The following is a 17,048-nucleotide window of genomic DNA, read 5'->3' on the forward strand; positions in this document are numbered from 1 at the left end:
ATCGGGATATTGATTTGAGGTCATATCATCCAGCACTTGCACATATAATTGTACAAAGAGAACGATTTAGTGATTGACCTGATGTGCATCGACAACGGAAAGGCACCAAAATAAAGTGAGAAGCTGCATCACAGTCAAACAAATCTGTTAAAAAAAAAGAAGAATAACATGGCAGAGAGGGAAGGAACATCATGAAGAACACACTGCGCCAAACATCTAAGGTGGGCGTCAAACCTACTGTTTACCAAGGAAGACAAAATCAATGCCCTACCCACTGCGCCAAGGACTGCCTCTCACTTTGGGCAGCAGCAGCAGCAGCAGCAGCAGCAGCAGGTCTAACGGGGTTCGGTAAACATGTGGTCCGTGTGAAGCTGTAAACTTTTGACTGACAGGATCCTGGGGATTTTCTCAGCTGAGCGACATGGCTTTGCATAATCGTCATAAAATGATAACATGCATGTTTGCGTTCCCGGTACCTGAGCAGAGCACTCGTCAAATGTTTGCTTTTTATTTCAAGTGAGGCAATCTTAAGCAAAGCTACCCCACTTTGTTAAAAAAACAACAGATCCCAGCAGCATCTCAACATGTGAAGACAAACACTTCCGACCATGTATGAAATATGTTTCTCTGAGCTGCACAATCACTTTGTCACAGCTTTAAATTACCAAAAACATCATCACTTGCCTCTGCCAAATTCCCAATCAGCTGTAGTTAATTAAACACACCCCCACTTTATTCCTACTTTACATTTCTCTGCTCGTTTATCTTCTGACAGGCTGAGATAAGCAGTGGATGGTGAGAGGTTTGTATCTCTGCTGTCAAGTGATTAGGACTGTTCCCTTCATGTAATGTGATTTCAGCATGATAATACATGGAAAGCAAATTATCTCAACAGTGCAATGATGAGTGAAGAGGAAAAAACCTGCCGATAACCACCAGTAACAAAGCATGCAGGGCACTGTGCATCTCATCATACTATTGTTAGACAGAAACTTGTTTATTTTTCACATGCACTGACAAAAGAAACTATAGTTATGAACTTGTTAGTGATTTTCTGAGAATTTGGGGGGGTTGTCTGAAAAGGGGAAGGCATGGAGGCACTTGAAAGGACTTGTGTTTTTGTTTTGTTTTTTGACTTAGGGGATGGGTATACAACTTTAAATGGTTGTATTCTGCATTTACTTTATTGCCCATTTTTTAAGAAAAGAAAGTAGTGGGTTTTTTTTCTTTCATTTTTTTGCTGATTTTTACAGAAACATTTTGGCTTTTTTCCCTTTAAAAATTGTTGGTGATTTTCAAAGAAAAGATTTTGGCAATTATTTTTTTCTCAATTTGTTTGGGGTTTGGGGTGATTTAGTCAATTTTGACTTTGAAAGTCTCCAAAACTACATCAGTAATCATAGCCAGAAACTATCTTTGCATTTTTTTCAAATTTGCAACGGTCTTTGAACACATTATGTGGGATGAGCACTGACATCACAACAAATAATGATAATTTATCTAATTCCCTTTACTCTACACTTCAAAATAAACCATTTGAAATAACAAGCATGCACTAAAAACCCAAAGATTTGTTTTCAACATCAGCAATCCACCAAAGAGTAAGTTTCACAACTAATTTAAGTCACCAGAGAATGCTCAAGAAAACAACAACATTGCAGCCCAGCCACCTCCTCCTCTGATAAATAAAGAACAGTCCCTTAGATCTGTAAACTCCACTGAAAGCATGGCTGCAGAGCGCGAGTGCTGAGAGACAGCGACATTATAACGTGTATTTCCACCTTGTTAATGTAACGTTAATAACAGTATTGCACAACGTCCAAAAAAACACAAATAACAACCAAGACATGGCAGTGCATCACATGCATAACGATGGAAAGTGCGGTAAAACCCGTAAAAACCTGCCATCATCATCCTCCACCACAAACTTTGCGGTGGATGATGTGGGGCGTGTTAAGCCCGGACATGCCAACACGATGAAACAGTAAAGTCTACTTCCCAAAAACTTTCACTTTAACAACTTGGAATGACTGGTATGCAGAATAATCATAAAAAGTAACTAGAAAGTGGATGGAAATATGCTTGTCACGTGTCTTTTTCCTGTCTTCTTTCCACGCGTTTTACATCCAAAACTTCAATAGAAAGTCTGCATCCGTTATCCGAAACTCGCTGCCAACGCTGTTTTTCATGTTTTATGCTCTGACAGCTCGCCAGCACTTATTAACACGTCTTGTTCGAGAATTTATTAAACGTATAGGGAGGAAAACTGGAATAATAAGTGTTAAAACAAGGTTTATGAGCAACAACAAAGGCAACCACAACAACTTTGGCGTGCAACGCAGAGGCGGAGTAATACAGAGCACGCGACTAACGCACGAGACTGTCCCTCAGCTAGTTAAACAGCGGTTTTTAGCTAATTCTTCAAAATGAAACATAGCTTTTGTGATTTTATTTTGTTTATTTGTCACTGTGACTGCTGTCTAAATGCAGCAGGTGATAATTACGCGTCAAACTTCACGTGTCCGATAATGGGTGCATAGCTGCTAGCTGACCGTTACGCTTTACTTTTTTTTTATTTTTACCTTGTCGGTTGGACATTTCCGCTACTTTCTCCGTATGATTCGTCGGCCTCCCCCGCCGACCCGTTATCGTCGTCCTCCACGGTAACGTCTGCTACAATGACCGGGGCGCCGACGTTTCCCAACGCGCCACGCTCCATGACTCTTGCACCATCTTCCCCGGAGGTCGACCCTGATCCCCGGGTGGTGGCGGCGGTGGCTGCGGCGGACTGCGGCTCCCTCCCGACGGCGGAGCCCTGAGCTTGCGAAGTCCCAAATCCGATGAGCGCTTTCAGCAACAACAGGAGCACCAGGGAAATGCTCACGTTTCCAAAGTGAAGCCCCCTTTCCATTTGTAAGACTGGCACATTAGTGAAATATGAGATTTACACGCCACTGGCCTTGTAAATCTTGACATAAAAAAGTTAAAGTGCACATAAAGAAGCTGCGAAACTGCAAATAAAACTCCGGTGTGTCCTGCAAAACGCCCTTTCAATCCTGTTCTTTAAGTAAACATAAACAGCCACTGGGACACCATGTTATTCCCTTTATACTTGACTCAAGTCTTGCCTTGGTAACGCTAAATCCCGCCTTGTTTCTACACTGGGATTGGACGGTAAAACCCTTAAATTCGTTAAAAATTCATGTAGCCGTCTCTCATTGCGCCGCGCGCCGTCAATCACGCGCACTCGCATACTAAGCAGAACGCGATTGAATCAGAGAGTCGTCACTCAAGAAGGCGGGATTAGAATGTTCCAGCCCCCCAAACAGTGCACCTCATTGGCTAATCCAACGTTCGTCAAACCTACGCGTGCGCACTGGCGGCTGGGAGCAAAAGGTGACGCAAAAAAGTCCCCGATGGCGAATCCTGTGGCGGGCATATGATTGGTGGGATGTGTCGTGGTCTGTCCAATCAGAGAGCGAGTGCCGAAAAGCAGCAACGCTATTGGTGGACGCGTGTTCTCGGTGACCAAACTGCAGCACAGCATTGGATATTTGAGCTGTCATTCACGAGGAGTTGTCAAGACAGCCGACATGAAATCATCAACGTGGCTTCGCTGTAGACTCTAGGTACAGTTCCTGTTCCTGATCACGAGTTTTGTTCTCCCACTTTTGGATTAACAATAGAACAATGACATAATGTCTGATAGAAAAAAAAATATGAAAGTAAAAGAAGAAGAAAGTAACTTTTAAAAAACAATAAAATTAAATATCAAACTGCATGCCTGCCACGAAGCTTTAAAGTTCTTAATGTTTTCATGCATTTACATAAAATGACAGTTACTTAAAGCTATCACGTACTGCATTAGCAGTTGTACAGACAGATCAACGCGAATAGGATATAATTTAATAATGGTTTAGGAGGTATATGAGGACACTGAGCACACACCTTGCAGCAGAATCAAGTAGCTTGCATTTCTGGCGCCTCTAAGTGACCACAATGGAGAACTGCACCATCAAGTTTTGTTTTTATTTTACGGTCATCTTTGGTTGCAAAGTTTCTTCTCTGCGGTCGTTGACATAAAAATATATATATATATATATAAAAACCCTGTCATTTCAAAGACTATGTTCATCCAAATTATGAAAATAAAATGTTACCTACCTCTGCTGAGGAATACAAGGATTGCAATGAACAATTATTTTAATTATCAATACATTTTAGGATTATTTTGTTTATTAACCCCATTTTAAAACACCTTCTTGGTTTGGCTTTTATTATGTATGGATTTTCTATATTGCTGTTCTTTTGAGAATTACTTGGGATTTGGAAGAAAATAAATAAAAACTTTAAAAACAAAATTGGAAAAGATAAAAAGGTAAGAAAAAAAGAAAGGCAGCAGAACAAAAATACACACATAAATATAGATATAGATAAAAAAAAAAGTTATCGTTTTCTGGACATTTTCCCCTATTTTGTATATTATTTTAATTTTTTAATAATTTCTTCTTCACGTAATTTTCTTGTCACCTTTTCTTAATTTCTTGCAATTTATGGGACATTCTTTAGACATTACTATTTAACCATGTTTTCTAAAGAAAATATTAAATTGGCTCAGGTTTGAGTTAAAATGCATGTAAAAGGGGTCTGAATGCAGTACAAGACAACTGATGTCATTCCAGGTTTCTAAGGATTAACTGACTTTGTGTTTCTGCGGTGTTGTTTATACGGTCTCTGTGTTTTCTGTTATTTCTTTATTATTATTGTGTCTTTTCTTGTGTTGTTTTTGTAAGGTTTTTTTTTATTGTAGAGTCCTTTGGTGAGCTGTTGTTAACTCTGTAGGTGCTTTATAAATAACTGTGGGGTGAATTGGTCTATAAATTAGGAAATTAGCCCAAGTTGAAACATGTTTGTTTGGTTTTCGACTAACAGTCCAAAACTCTAAGATACTCACATTACTATCATAGAAGACAAAGCACGCCGGCAAATATTCACATAATTTTAGCCCCCAAAAAGGCTTAAATATTCAACTTTCAAAGTTGTTGGCAATTTATTTTCTCACAGCCGACTAATTGAATTATTGACAGAAATACAAGTTTTCATTCAGTCATTAGAAATAAAACAAGGACTCATATTGTCTTTCATCATTACAGTTCTTTATTGACTGGCAAAGAAAATAGTACCTTCACAACAAAATCATTTTCACAGTCAACTGGTTAAGAAAAGAAAAAGAAATGCTGGTGCAAAAATATCCAACATGGTGTACAACTTGTACTGATCCAAACTGGCCCCATATTCCCAGTTCAGATAACCTCGACTTTGTCTGCACGCCACTGAGGCGTATACATCCTCAAACTCATCTGCTTACGTTTGACTTATGAGGGGAATCAGACTCGGATAGAATTGGACCGCCGGCGCTTAATAACAGTGGCTTGGAGACAAATTTTCTTGATTGCATTACATTTTTCAGCCTTGATGTTCTCCTGAGACTTTCAGAGCTGCACATACAAAAACGTAAACATACAACAAATAAAGTATAAGGCATCCCGAGCCTAAAGCAAGAGTGAATAGCTGCATTCAAAAATGAAAGAAACCAATCATATGCAGAAAACAACAAAATATCCCAATTTTCAAACAAATGATGGACAACTGCTTGTAACTGGAAAGACAACTTGACTATTTCAATCTCTGAGAAAAGGAATGATGAGCTTCTGATTACTTCTTGAGGGCATGAGGGGGGGGAGGGGAGGGGGGGGGCAAACCCAAGTATTTTCAGACAATATAAAAAGACTACCATGTTATTGACACACATCATTTCACAGAAACTTGCAGCACACCGAGTATGAAATCTTATATGCAACGTTTTTTTTTGAGACTTCAAATCTTGAAATTTTTAGAAATGATTTTCAGTTCAGATAAAACCTTGTGGAACAAACCGAGGCAACATGAAATACATTGGATGTCTCATTTTGGAAGCTACACAGATTAAATCAAACCTTAGGAATTCATCTTTTGTCTTAAGCAGCTGCATTGCTGATGCATTTATATAGAAAACTTTCCTAAAAACTGGTGCAGCTGCTTTTCACATGTCGCAGTGATTCTGAGTGGCAGTTGTTCCAACAATACGACAAGCTACATAATATATTTTGCTACATCTGATTAAAACAGTGTTCTGCTTCTGCGTGCCAAGGCACATAAAACATAGTTGTATTGCTGTTGGTTCAGATTGCAGCTACATCGCTTCACAATTAATCCTGATCATTTTACAGTATAAGTGCCCATCATTATTACCTCAAAATGTTCGAAAGGTCTCTATATTTAAAACTAGGATGATGGCACAAGACGTGCTGTGACCAGATGGTTTGTGCAACGATATGAAATTGTAGTACAAACAACTTACAGGCACACAAAAGAGTCCACAAAGCCGAGGATGTGCATGCATGAAAATACACATGAACAGTGAAACTGTGGACTTTAACTGCTGACTGATGAGTGTAACAATACAGGAACAGCTGTTGAAAGATTTCCCAAACTCACTCAGGAAATCAGATAATTGGTCCATGGTAACATTGGCTGTCAATTGCTAAAATTCATAGTCAACAAAAAGAGCTCCCATTTCTTCACAACAAATCCTACCGGCCAGTGAAATCACTACATTTGACCAATAGCCTAAAAATCCTGGCATGAGTGACAGCCGATGCACTTTTAAAACTCTGAAACTTGAGAAAAATAGTTTGATGTCTTTCAAAAACACAAGAAAAATCATTTTGAGTAAATTGGAAAGAAATGCCCTCAAAATTGCAAATTATAAAGGGAAATTATATAGGGAGGATTATTAGATATAACCCAATTTCAAGAAAACGTTATTTTTTATTCCTAAATAACACATTCAAAGTTATGATAAAGAAAAAAAATATATTATTGAGCAATTTTTTAAAGGTGATTTTCTTGTTTGTATTTGTTTTTTTATGCTCTTTTTTGTGCTTATTTTTACATAATTTTGCAACTTTTTACTAATTTCTTTGAGTCATTTCCTGTGGTCAGCTGCTCGTCGCCTTCTTCCTGCGTTTTTGAAAGAAATCAAGCCTTTTTACTCGAATTTCAAAGGGTTAAAAGCCAGTAGCGTCTACATTACATTTTTCACAGCCCACCTCTGTGCCATGTTGTATGTGGGCGACATTATTAGGCTGTCACGTGTCTCTAATAACCAAATAATGGAAGCTTCACACCTGCACCACAGGGTTTCCCTAAATTATCAGGGATCTCATTAATTTTTGGAGCTTTTTTTCAACTTTAATTAGCATATTAATTACAGACATTAATTTCTTAAAAAAATAACTTGATGTTGTAGTATAGAGTTCATATTACTCCTCTTTCTGGGATCTAATTAAACAAAAACACTTGAAGGCATATCAGCTTTCTGACTGCGCACAGTGTCTCCAGCCTTCACTTGACGAGAGGACTCGTTTGCAGCAGCTGAGCAGATGGCGAGAGTTTGATGTACGATTATGAGCTTTTTAGTTGTAACTTTAATAGCATCATTTCTTTTAATAGGACCTAAAATATAATCTCAAGGCACACCTTAGTTTCAATCTGCAGCACTGCAGTGATTCACCGGCAGCTCTGCAGACATTCAGTCAAACCCGCTAATTACAGTAAGAGCCGACATTCCCAGTGAAACCAGGCATACAAACTGTGCAATGCAGACTAAAAAAATTACAAGAGATGCACTTGATTTTACTCATCAGGCACTTTTAAACTCACAGTGTCAGAAGCACCACCTGCAGGATGAGAAAAACCAAGTGATCCTTAAATGTATCTGGTTCTGAGATGTATGTATGTTTCGTCCAGTTCTGCAGAAGGTGCAGCTGTGTCCAAAAACAGTGTGAGAGCGGGCGTAAATCATAAACACGGCACTTGTGGGAAAAGTGAGGTCATTAATGAGGAGGGGCGACAGTGAAGATGGTACTCCTCAGTTGACTGGAGGATCCCGAATCTGCACGCTTCCATCCTCCATCCCGAAGTAGGCCCGTTCAGCCATGCCGACGAAGAGCCCCGTCTCCACCACGCCTGAAGAGGACACACTGTTTAGCTGGACCACAAAGGTCAAATCCCTTTTTTTTTTTTTAAAGCTGATTATCAATTATGTGTAATTGAAAAAGCTGCTTTTGTCTTAAAGGGTGAGTTCACCCTAAAATAAAAAATACATTATTTCCATCTTACCTGTTGTGCTATTTATCAGTCTAGATTGTTTTACTGGGAGTTACTGAGTCATAGAGATATCTGACTTTTCTCTAATATAATGGAACTAGATGGTACGCAGCTTGTGGTTCCAAAAGCACACACAAAAACAAAAAACAAAAAAAAGGAAATAAAAAAAAAATGAAAAAAGACAGAAAAAAGGACAGCAATGCCTCTTTTTAGAAATCAGAAATTTTAAAAAAGTAAAAAAGAAAAGAAAAGACAATGTCTCAATGACCTTGTTGACAGCAGTTTCATGTAGGAACTATTTTCTTTCTACTGAACTACACCTGCGAACCACACCTCTGTGCAGAAATAAGTGTGCAAGGACGAGAATGTTACAACTAAGCCGAGGAGGTCATTAATGTTTACATCTCACACTGTCGTGAGCACAGGCCTCTTGCCCATAATTAGATGCACACTTCTCGCTGTGCAGTGATACGGTTGGTGAATGTAGTTCAGTAGAAAGAAAATAGCTTCTGCATGAAACTCCACGAGTAATCGGGTCTTAATTTCTGGAAAGAGACATTGTTGATGAGTTTTTCAGATGTATTTTTTTGGCGCTCGTCCCTCACCTGGAATCATCTTGATTGCCGTGTTGACTTCCTTCCAGTTCTGAGCGCGCTCAAACTTCCAGTCCAGGATGAAGTTGCTGTTGTCAGTGACCACAGGACCCTGAGAGACAGACAGACACATCAGACCCCAACCATCTCTCGTTTAAATTATTCCAAATTTAAGGTCAAAACTGTGATCTAAGAGGGCTGCAAGCCAAGTGAGACAAAAATGTGTTTATACCAACAAGTATCAAACTAACTAAAATGTCGAGTCAGTTTTTTCTGAGTAACTACAGTGTGACCATGACGGAGTTAAACAAAAGTGCATGACAGAAGAGAGTTTTCATTTGAAGCTCCAACAGTTTTAATTTCAAGGACTTTGTTCTCCAGCGCACTCTGACAAGACACAGATTACAATAAATCTCGAAACAACACTTTCTTTTAAAACTGGATGGGACAAAGTCGAGGTAACTCAGAGGCCTTGATGCCTTTGCAGCTTTTCAAAGGTTTTACAGTTAGAGAAGTAACGTCTATGAAGTATTATTAAGGGATCGTGTGTAACTGTGAGGCAGCTTTTGGTTAACTAACATGTCAGTTATCGCGGCGGCCCCGGATACAAACGGAAACTTGTCCACTCATTAGTGCACAAACTGCTTCAGGCTCAGCCGTCAAAAGGACGCAACAAACACAAAGAGCCGAATCACAAACAGACTCTGCTGTCTCTTGCTGGATGTTAAAGGAACTGAGTAGGAAGTAAATGATTAAAGTTCTGCTCTGCAGGCTGTTAACCCTTTAAATCGAGATCAAAATCAGTTTGTCACGGTGCAGGCTGGTCAGCAGGTCAATGACGAGAAACAACAGGGCCGCTGAGTTTATGATTATTTCTCTCTTTATTTGTTCATTAGTTATTTTCAAGGCAGAACATGAAGAAAGGGCGCTAACAGGCGCAGCTAATTATTATCTTTTTTTTTTTTTTTGGCGCTCTAAGCGACCTCCTATATCTCCTCTGCCAAGGGCCGCCCTGGGCAGCATATTTCCTCCTTGTTCACTGATGATCTAAATAAGTCGCTAAATGTTTCTCCTGCTGCGTTTTTTTGAAACAACACCGCTGAGAGGGTCTGAAAAGCCGCTAAGTAGCGATAAAGTCGGCACGTTAGTAGTCCTCTCCTCCCGTCACCCTGGGACCTTAGATCATCTTGTTCATTTATTTGTTTGAAACCATGGCAACACGGGCCAAAACAAAGCAATCTAAGCTTATTATTATCGGTTCTATTTATCAGCCGAAAGTTGTATAGTTGGAATTATCGGTATGACATCATGAGTCCCATTTTCGGGCGATAAGATCCCGATAATTATCGTGCGTCCCTAATTATAATTATATAGCCTAACCTACTCAAAATTAGATCACAAAGAAAAATTGTTTTATTGTTTATATTTATCATTTTTATTTTTATTTATTTGCTAATTTCAGGTAATTTTCTTGCTAATTTACAGGACATTTCTTGTGAAGTTGCTCATTGCCTTCTTGCCATGTTTTTTTTTTTAAAGAAATTAAACCAATAACCTCAGGTTTCAAAGGGTTAATAAGGCAGACAGAGTACATGTGTAATTTTTATCCTCTGTTTCCAGTCCGAACTTCCTTCAGTTTTACATAAGCTTTTCCTTAAACATGCCCTGTGGAGTAATAAAAGTTACGCTCTCATTCACAAGAACACCCTGTGTGAATCCTCGAGGTCTTACAGACGTGTTCAACTTTTTTTCTAACACTTTTGCAAAGCCGTTTTTTATGCATCTTAAATAGTGCAATGATTACATGCCTTCCTACTAGCTTGCAGTCCTCTTCATGACCTTTGCTTGCAAATTGCATCATACGGTGCAGATCAGCTGAACAGTGTGAGGCCATTGGTTGGACTTTGAGTTACGTCATCAGTGTGCACAAGACAAACAAAAAAGGGACTCATTCGAGTTTCATAGTCCTACAGCCAAAAACCCCACAGGGTATTTTCCCCCGAACAAACACAGAAAAATAATGTAGTTACATTTGGAATGACATTGTAGTCATTAGGGCTGCACAATAAATTTACTTTTAACCATAATTGCAATGTCAGCTTGTGTTCAAATATACATTGCGAAAGTCTGATAGTGTATCAGTAGAAAACTGCACTTTAAAATGTCACTTTTTTTATTGTGGCCTTTGCTCAATGTTCAAGAATGCTGGAAATTTGCCTTTTTTTTTTTATTCAACAAGCAATTTGTTCTGTCGTATCAGTACATCAAAAGAAGCAGAAAGACAAAATTATAAATGTGATATTCAACAAAGTTGAACTTGCTTAATATTGCACAGCTCTAGTATTTATATTAGTCAATAATGACTTAAAACTTAAGGAGCAGGTGACGTTAAATGTTTTTACATTTAAAATGAAAGAGTTCAAAGCAGATTCTACAGGATTTTAATGTTTTTAGCTTGTTTGGCTGTACAAGTGACTCCCAGGAAGTTAGATAGTTCTCTTTAATGCTTATTTTAGTGCTTATGAATTGATTCTTGTGTCTTTTGTCTCTGCAACTTTGTGTTTTCACTACTGTCTTCACCAGGTCTTCCTTGAAAAGGAGATTCCTGATTTTCAATGGGAATGAAAATAAATAATATCTGGTTGAAAGAGGACTGAACAGATAAAGATTAGCTGAATGTATTGCTTAAGTAAAATTGCCTCTTCTAGTTTTATTTCTTTAGTTTTGTCATCATGACGACTCAGCATTCTTGACCTGGACCTTAAGACAACCACAAGCCACAGGAATGAGACCACGAGGGAACCACAGTGCAGCATGAAAACCAAAAATCAGAAATAAACTCACACGAAACAGAAAAAAAGCTGTGAGTTAAAAAATGATCTGCTGTCACAAACAAAAAAGGATGAAGAAGTGGCAGGCAAATAAATCCTCCACTTACTGCTTTGCTGACAGCCATCCGTAAGTTGGCCTCCCCTCCGAAACGTTTGGCTATCGTCCTGGAGACGGGAACGTACGCCATGGGGATCACCTCGATGGGAACTCCCTTCTTCCACTGCTGACCCAGAGCCTTGGAGTCCTTCCTGGGAGACGACAAGGACGGTAAAAACCCAAATTTCGACAAATGTAGGGTTCCCACACATTTTCATGAGCACAATTCAAAACTTTTCCAGGATTTTTCAAGGACCTCCAATAATATTTCACAGACTTTTACAAAGAATAACATGAAGGTTTATAAAGTAGTGATGAGGAATGAATAAAACTTTGTGATTGAATTTTCAGTTAAAGCTCTCAGCTGCTGTTATTGATAACGAAGTCTAATACAAAAAAATGCAATTAACCCTTAGGGCCCGCTTTGATAACACATGCACTCGTATCGCCCTGCACACAAAATACGCTTTTCAAAATAAGGCTTTTAAAAAAATATCATAAATTAATGTTATTTTTTACTTTCATTGAGTTAATTTTGCAACAAAAATCAATCCTAATCATAAATATAAAATACTCATTAATTCTGGAATTTTAACCCTTTAAATGCCTGTTTTTTGTCATAATGCTACTATGTTTTTAGTTAATCATTATTTTTTGTTTTAGTTGTTTTATTATCAATACAAGACACGCCAAGTAGATGTTTTTATCACCAGCCCGGGATATGTCAGTGATTTGCAGCAACATTGATTATGACAATGTACTGAGTGAAAATAGCATGTATTTTCTCCATATGCCAAATATGGTAAAAAAATTAAAAACATGTAATCAGGTGGAAAATAGTAAAAATGACAAATTTCAAGTCAAAAGCCCAAAATGACTCCCAGAAATGACACAATACATGTATTTATACTTTGATGGCTGTGGGATCAAAAATGTCATTTTGAATGGGTTTCAGTGGAGCATTTTTTTCACTTTAAAGTCTGAATGTAACAATTTGGTTTCCACAGTGTATTTTAGACTTATTGTGGGAGCTGAGCTGGAAATTTAAAAATTATACAAAGATACACAATTTTACCAATATGTATACCAAACACAGCCAACATTATCAAAAAAGTTATCAAATGAAAAGTGTGTAAAATGCATCAACCGGTCCTGAAGGGTTAAAGTTTACTGAACTTTGGAAAACAGCAGCCTCTAAACCAGCTAATACATAAAAACTTAACAACTCTTCAATGAAAAACCACAAGATAAATCCATTTGTACCTTTCAGGGAAGGCAAAAACACTTTCTCAAGCAATAACACATCTCCTTTCCAGGCAAACTATCAAATTCAAACCTGTAGTCTGCAATGACAACGAAGTGTTTAGCGCAGCCGGCGACGATCTTCTCCTGCGTCAGGCAGCCGCTGTGAGACACAGAGAGGACGACTGTGAGACAGAAATCAGACGAGACGCCGGCAAAGTTCTGCTGTTGTGTTAAACTGTGCAGGACTCACCCTCCACCTTTTATCAGCGTGAGATCTGCGTCCACTTCATCCGCTCCGTCAATCGCCACGTCCAGCTGTGTGGGAAGAAGGTGAACTTGTTAGCAGACAACAAGGTGAAGGATCCATTCTCTACAAACTGCATCAGCCAGCTCCACCATTCATGTTTCTATTGTCACAGCTGCACAGGCGAAATTTTCGCTGCAATTCAAGCTGACAGGGGTTAGAGCGCCAACATATTGCGGCTCTTCCTCATTTCCGTGGCTTTCAGATTCATTTGTAACGAGCTCGTCATACCTCTGGGTGCCTGTCCAGATCCGACAGCGTGAGGCCGTGCTGCAGAATCAGCTGACGAGCCTGTGGGAGGACGAGCCGAGAGACGGGACCAAATGTGACGACCGGCGAAGGGGAGACAAAAAGCAGAAAAGATGTGATACCATTTTCAATCTTATTTTTTTTGTGTGCATTTTTGTAGAAAAAAATATGTGAAATCGAAATGTATAAATTTAATTTATCTTCTCTTGAAAGTCACTTTGATTAAGGCGGCAAATAACGATCATTTTCATTGTCTGTTAATCGGATGATTATTTTCTCAATTAACCCATTAGTTGTTTGGTCAAAATAAATGTTAGAAAATGTTGGTAAATTCCAATCAGTGTATCTAAAAGATGATGTCCTCAGATGTCTTATTTTGTCCACAACTCAGATGCTGTTTACTGTCACAGAGGAGTAAAGAAACCAGAAAATATTCACATTTATGAAGTTGAAATGAGAGAATTTCGACTTTTTTTTCTAAAGAAATCACTCAAACCAATGACAATGATAATTATTATTATTATAATTATAATAATAATAATCTTTATTCATAGAGCACTTTTCAAGCTTGAGCATAGTGCTTCCCTGATTATATAAAATAGAATATTTATATTTAAAAAATAGATTAACTGCCAATAAAAGATTAAACTCTTGAATTTAAAACAAAGATTTATATTTTTTTCAATTATTAAATTAGTTGGAAACTAACTGATGAGTTGTGGCAGCTCTACTCTGAATAAATGTGTTTTTTTTTATTCATTTAGACAAAAGAAAAAGGGAAGATTATGTGTGGTAATGAGTTGCATTCAAAGCCGCAAAGTTGCAGCACACGCTGTTGACAAATACTGTGCACACATCATTACACCACCAGGATGAAAATAATTAGCAGTCATGCTGAGCTATAATAAGAATAAATGTCTCAAACCAACCTGGAAGGAGGTGGGCACACACACGATGTTGAGTTTCTCCTGACGCACTCGCTCAGCTGGAGGGAAAACATGCACAAAGTTAAAAGAAAATTTAAAAAAATCCAAATGTTGCTGCCTATGCTGTATGAAATTACACAATTCACTTGTAATCTTGTAATAATAAAGCAGACAAACACATTTTACATAAAGACTTCCATTACGTGCACAGCTGAACAGGAGGGGTGCGAATCACCAGAGGCCCCCCAGTAAAATATTTCACCACACTTAGGTCGGTCACAATATATTTTTTTTGTAATTTTTTGCGATATTCGGAGTATTGCAAAAATATATATAAAAATAATAAATGTTAAAATATATATATTGCAATTTATTACATTTTTTCACCTGCATATTTAAAAAAAATCTAATTAGATAAAACAGATTTTAACAATGTTTTTAGCCTGTTCATCTCACTTAAGTTGTATTTGCAATATAAATAATAAAATAACATTTAAAAATAGATACCTTACATCCGTGTTTCGATACAATATAACCACACAAAATACAACACAATGTTACATCAATGTTTTCCGCCCGCTCTCACAGAGCAGACTGAACTTCATCATCAAAAAAGAAGCAGAGAGCTTCAATTTACTTTTTGTAGCAAAGTTATTGTGTGAAACGTCAAAAGTTTGCTGTTTAGATGTCATTTCTGTAAATTCTCATGGATTAAAATCAGATTTAAAATAGTTTCATTTACCTAATCTGTCCACAGCGTAAACAATAGTAGATCCGCTGCCCACTCCGACCACCTGGTTGTTCTGCAAGAGACAGAAAAGAGCTTAAACTGATGCAACATTTCACAGCGGGCCTAAAAAATGTCTCTGCAAGCGCAAACCTGCAGTGAACTCAGTGACATTAACTTGACAGGAGGTGTTAAAGAAGCAGAAAGGATGGACAGAATTACAGGAACAGTGGAGTTGTTACATTATAATGTATTTGTGTTAATTGTTTTTGCCAAATTCTGCAGGAATGAAACATTATGAACATTTAAAACTCTCTTTCTGTAACAGTTTCAACAAAACAACGTACAATACCTCTTACAGGGGTATCATTTATTTCAGGGACTGTTTGTTATTTATGAGGAGGGAGGGGGAGGTGCAAAAAGGGGGAGACATGTCAAATTTTTTTTTTAAGCACTGAAGAGGGACTAATTTTTTTAAATTATTTTGGCTTAAGGGAGGGGTACACAGCTTTAACTACCTGTATTCTTATTTTTTTTTTACATTATTTATTTCATTTATTTAATTTTAAAATCACCAAAATTAGCTAGAAACTGTAAAAACAGAAATCATCATTGGATTTTCAAATTTGAATGTTCCTTGAGCCCTTTATGTCAAACAAATGCTTTCGCTATAAAAAAATGCAAGAGTTATAAAACATATTTAAATTTTAATTTCACTTTTAACACTAAAACATAAAGTTTTTAAAACGACTTATTTTTGAAGGAGGGAGGGTCGTGCATTTTTCCCAAATTACTCAGTGGGTGTTCAGGAAAAATAAATGTAGCTTCAAGGAAGGAAACAAGAGTTAAAGTTACACACCAGCCATCCCCTCCTCTGATAAATAATGAACAGTCCCTTAGTATTTAATTTCATGACCCAAAACTGTCCATATGTTACATTTCTGCTCCATCAAAGCCGCATTATCTAATATAAAATTGCAATCAATAGTTTTAATAGTACTTAATGCGTGCATAATGCACGAGAAAGCCTCTGTGTCTCATTCTGCAGGTTTAAATCGTGCATAACATGTTAGCTCCTCTATTTCTGTTTATCCATCACCTAAACCTGCACCGACCGTCTTGCTAGCAGCTAGCACACGCTGTAACATGCGGTCTATATATTTAGTCCTTAATGCCGAACAAAGTTATCCAACTATCCCGGGTCAAGCATGCATAACACCGAGCTAATTCCCCCCCAAACCGTGCAAGTTAGGTAATAAGTTAGCAAGCTAAGCTAACGGTACTTTCTGAGTTTTTTTGGAGCTAACTTTGCTAGCATGTGCAGCTAAAGACTGAGCAGCTAAACTACAGGCTAACAGGCTGACAGGACACATATTTAGTAAACAGTTTTTAAAGTACAGCTCAGTGTTACCTGGACGTGGTTATCCACAGCGGCGTAAGCGGCCAGTTTCTTCGCCTCCTCTGCCATGTTAGCTGCACTCAACACACGCACGTGCCTCCGGCCGCTGACAGTCGCGAGCTTCCAGGATGCTGCAGAGAGGGATCCAGCTGCGAGTTTTGTAAAGGAGACCCACCCCTGGAGTCTCATGACCCGGCCCACAGCACACAGACACACACTCGACACACACACACAGGCCCACAGACACACACGGCCTCTCAACAGGAAGTTGCAGCTTTTTAAGTTTGTTTTTAATCCAGTTTGACAGCAGATCAGCTGAGCTGCGTCTTATCAGATGACTTAGAGATCTGCGGTGAACTGCGCAGGTGCAGAACAGACACAAAAACAAACAAGAGCCTGCACCCAGAGGGGCTCAACCGTTTTTTTTTTGTTTTTTTTTTTGGCTTTTTAACCCTTAGGGCCCGCT

General features: G+C 38.3%; 2 protein-coding genes across 2 annotated transcripts in view; both read right to left on the bottom strand.

Moving 5' to 3' along the window:
- The window catches only part of eif2ak3 (eukaryotic translation initiation factor 2-alpha kinase 3), a 47,319-nt gene extending 44,186 nt beyond the window's left edge, over nt 1-3,133 (bottom strand). The window contains exon 1 of the mRNA XM_042501278.2: nt 2,583-3,133. Coding sequence (XP_042357212.2) covers nt 2,583-2,911 — 329 coding nt within the window. The 5' untranslated portion in view covers nt 2,912-3,133. The remainder of the gene's footprint in view (nt 1-2,582) is intronic.
- A 2,001-nt stretch (nt 3,134-5,134) lies between these two features.
- Nucleotides 5,135-16,922, bottom strand: rpia (ribose 5-phosphate isomerase A (ribose 5-phosphate epimerase)). The gene is made up of 9 exons (XM_042500949.2): nt 16,595-16,922; nt 15,199-15,259; nt 14,460-14,515; nt 13,513-13,572; nt 13,228-13,292; nt 13,069-13,137; nt 11,743-11,884; nt 8,817-8,916; nt 5,135-8,070 (listed from the first exon to the last, which is right to left on the bottom strand). Exons 1-9 carry the CDS (start codon nt 16,769-16,771, stop codon nt 7,973-7,975), a joined length of 828 nt encoding a protein of 275 aa, XP_042356883.1. The 5' UTR covers nt 16,772-16,922; the 3' UTR covers nt 5,135-7,972.
- Between the last annotated feature and the right edge of the window lie 126 nt (nt 16,923-17,048).

The sequence above is a fragment of the Plectropomus leopardus genome, chromosome 14 (assembly GCF_026936395.1).
Source record: "Plectropomus leopardus strain MGB_pleo_1.0 chromosome 14, ASM2693639v1, whole genome shotgun sequence".
Taxonomy (NCBI): Eukaryota; Metazoa; Chordata; class Actinopteri; order Perciformes; family Serranidae; genus Plectropomus; species Plectropomus leopardus.

Coding starts and splice junctions, on each gene's coding strand:
- rpia (XM_042500949.2), bottom strand. CDS start 16,771: ATGAGACTCCAGGGGTGGGTCTCCTTTACAAAACTCGCAGCTGGATCC. Junction 15,260..16,594: donor CTGTGGATAACCACGTCCAG/GTAACACTGAGC, acceptor TGTCTCTTGCAG/AACAACCAGGTGGTCGGAGT. Junction 13,138..13,227: donor ACGCTGATAAAAGGTGGAGG/GTGAGTCCTGCA, acceptor TGTGTCTCACAG/CGGCTGCCTGACGCAGGAGA.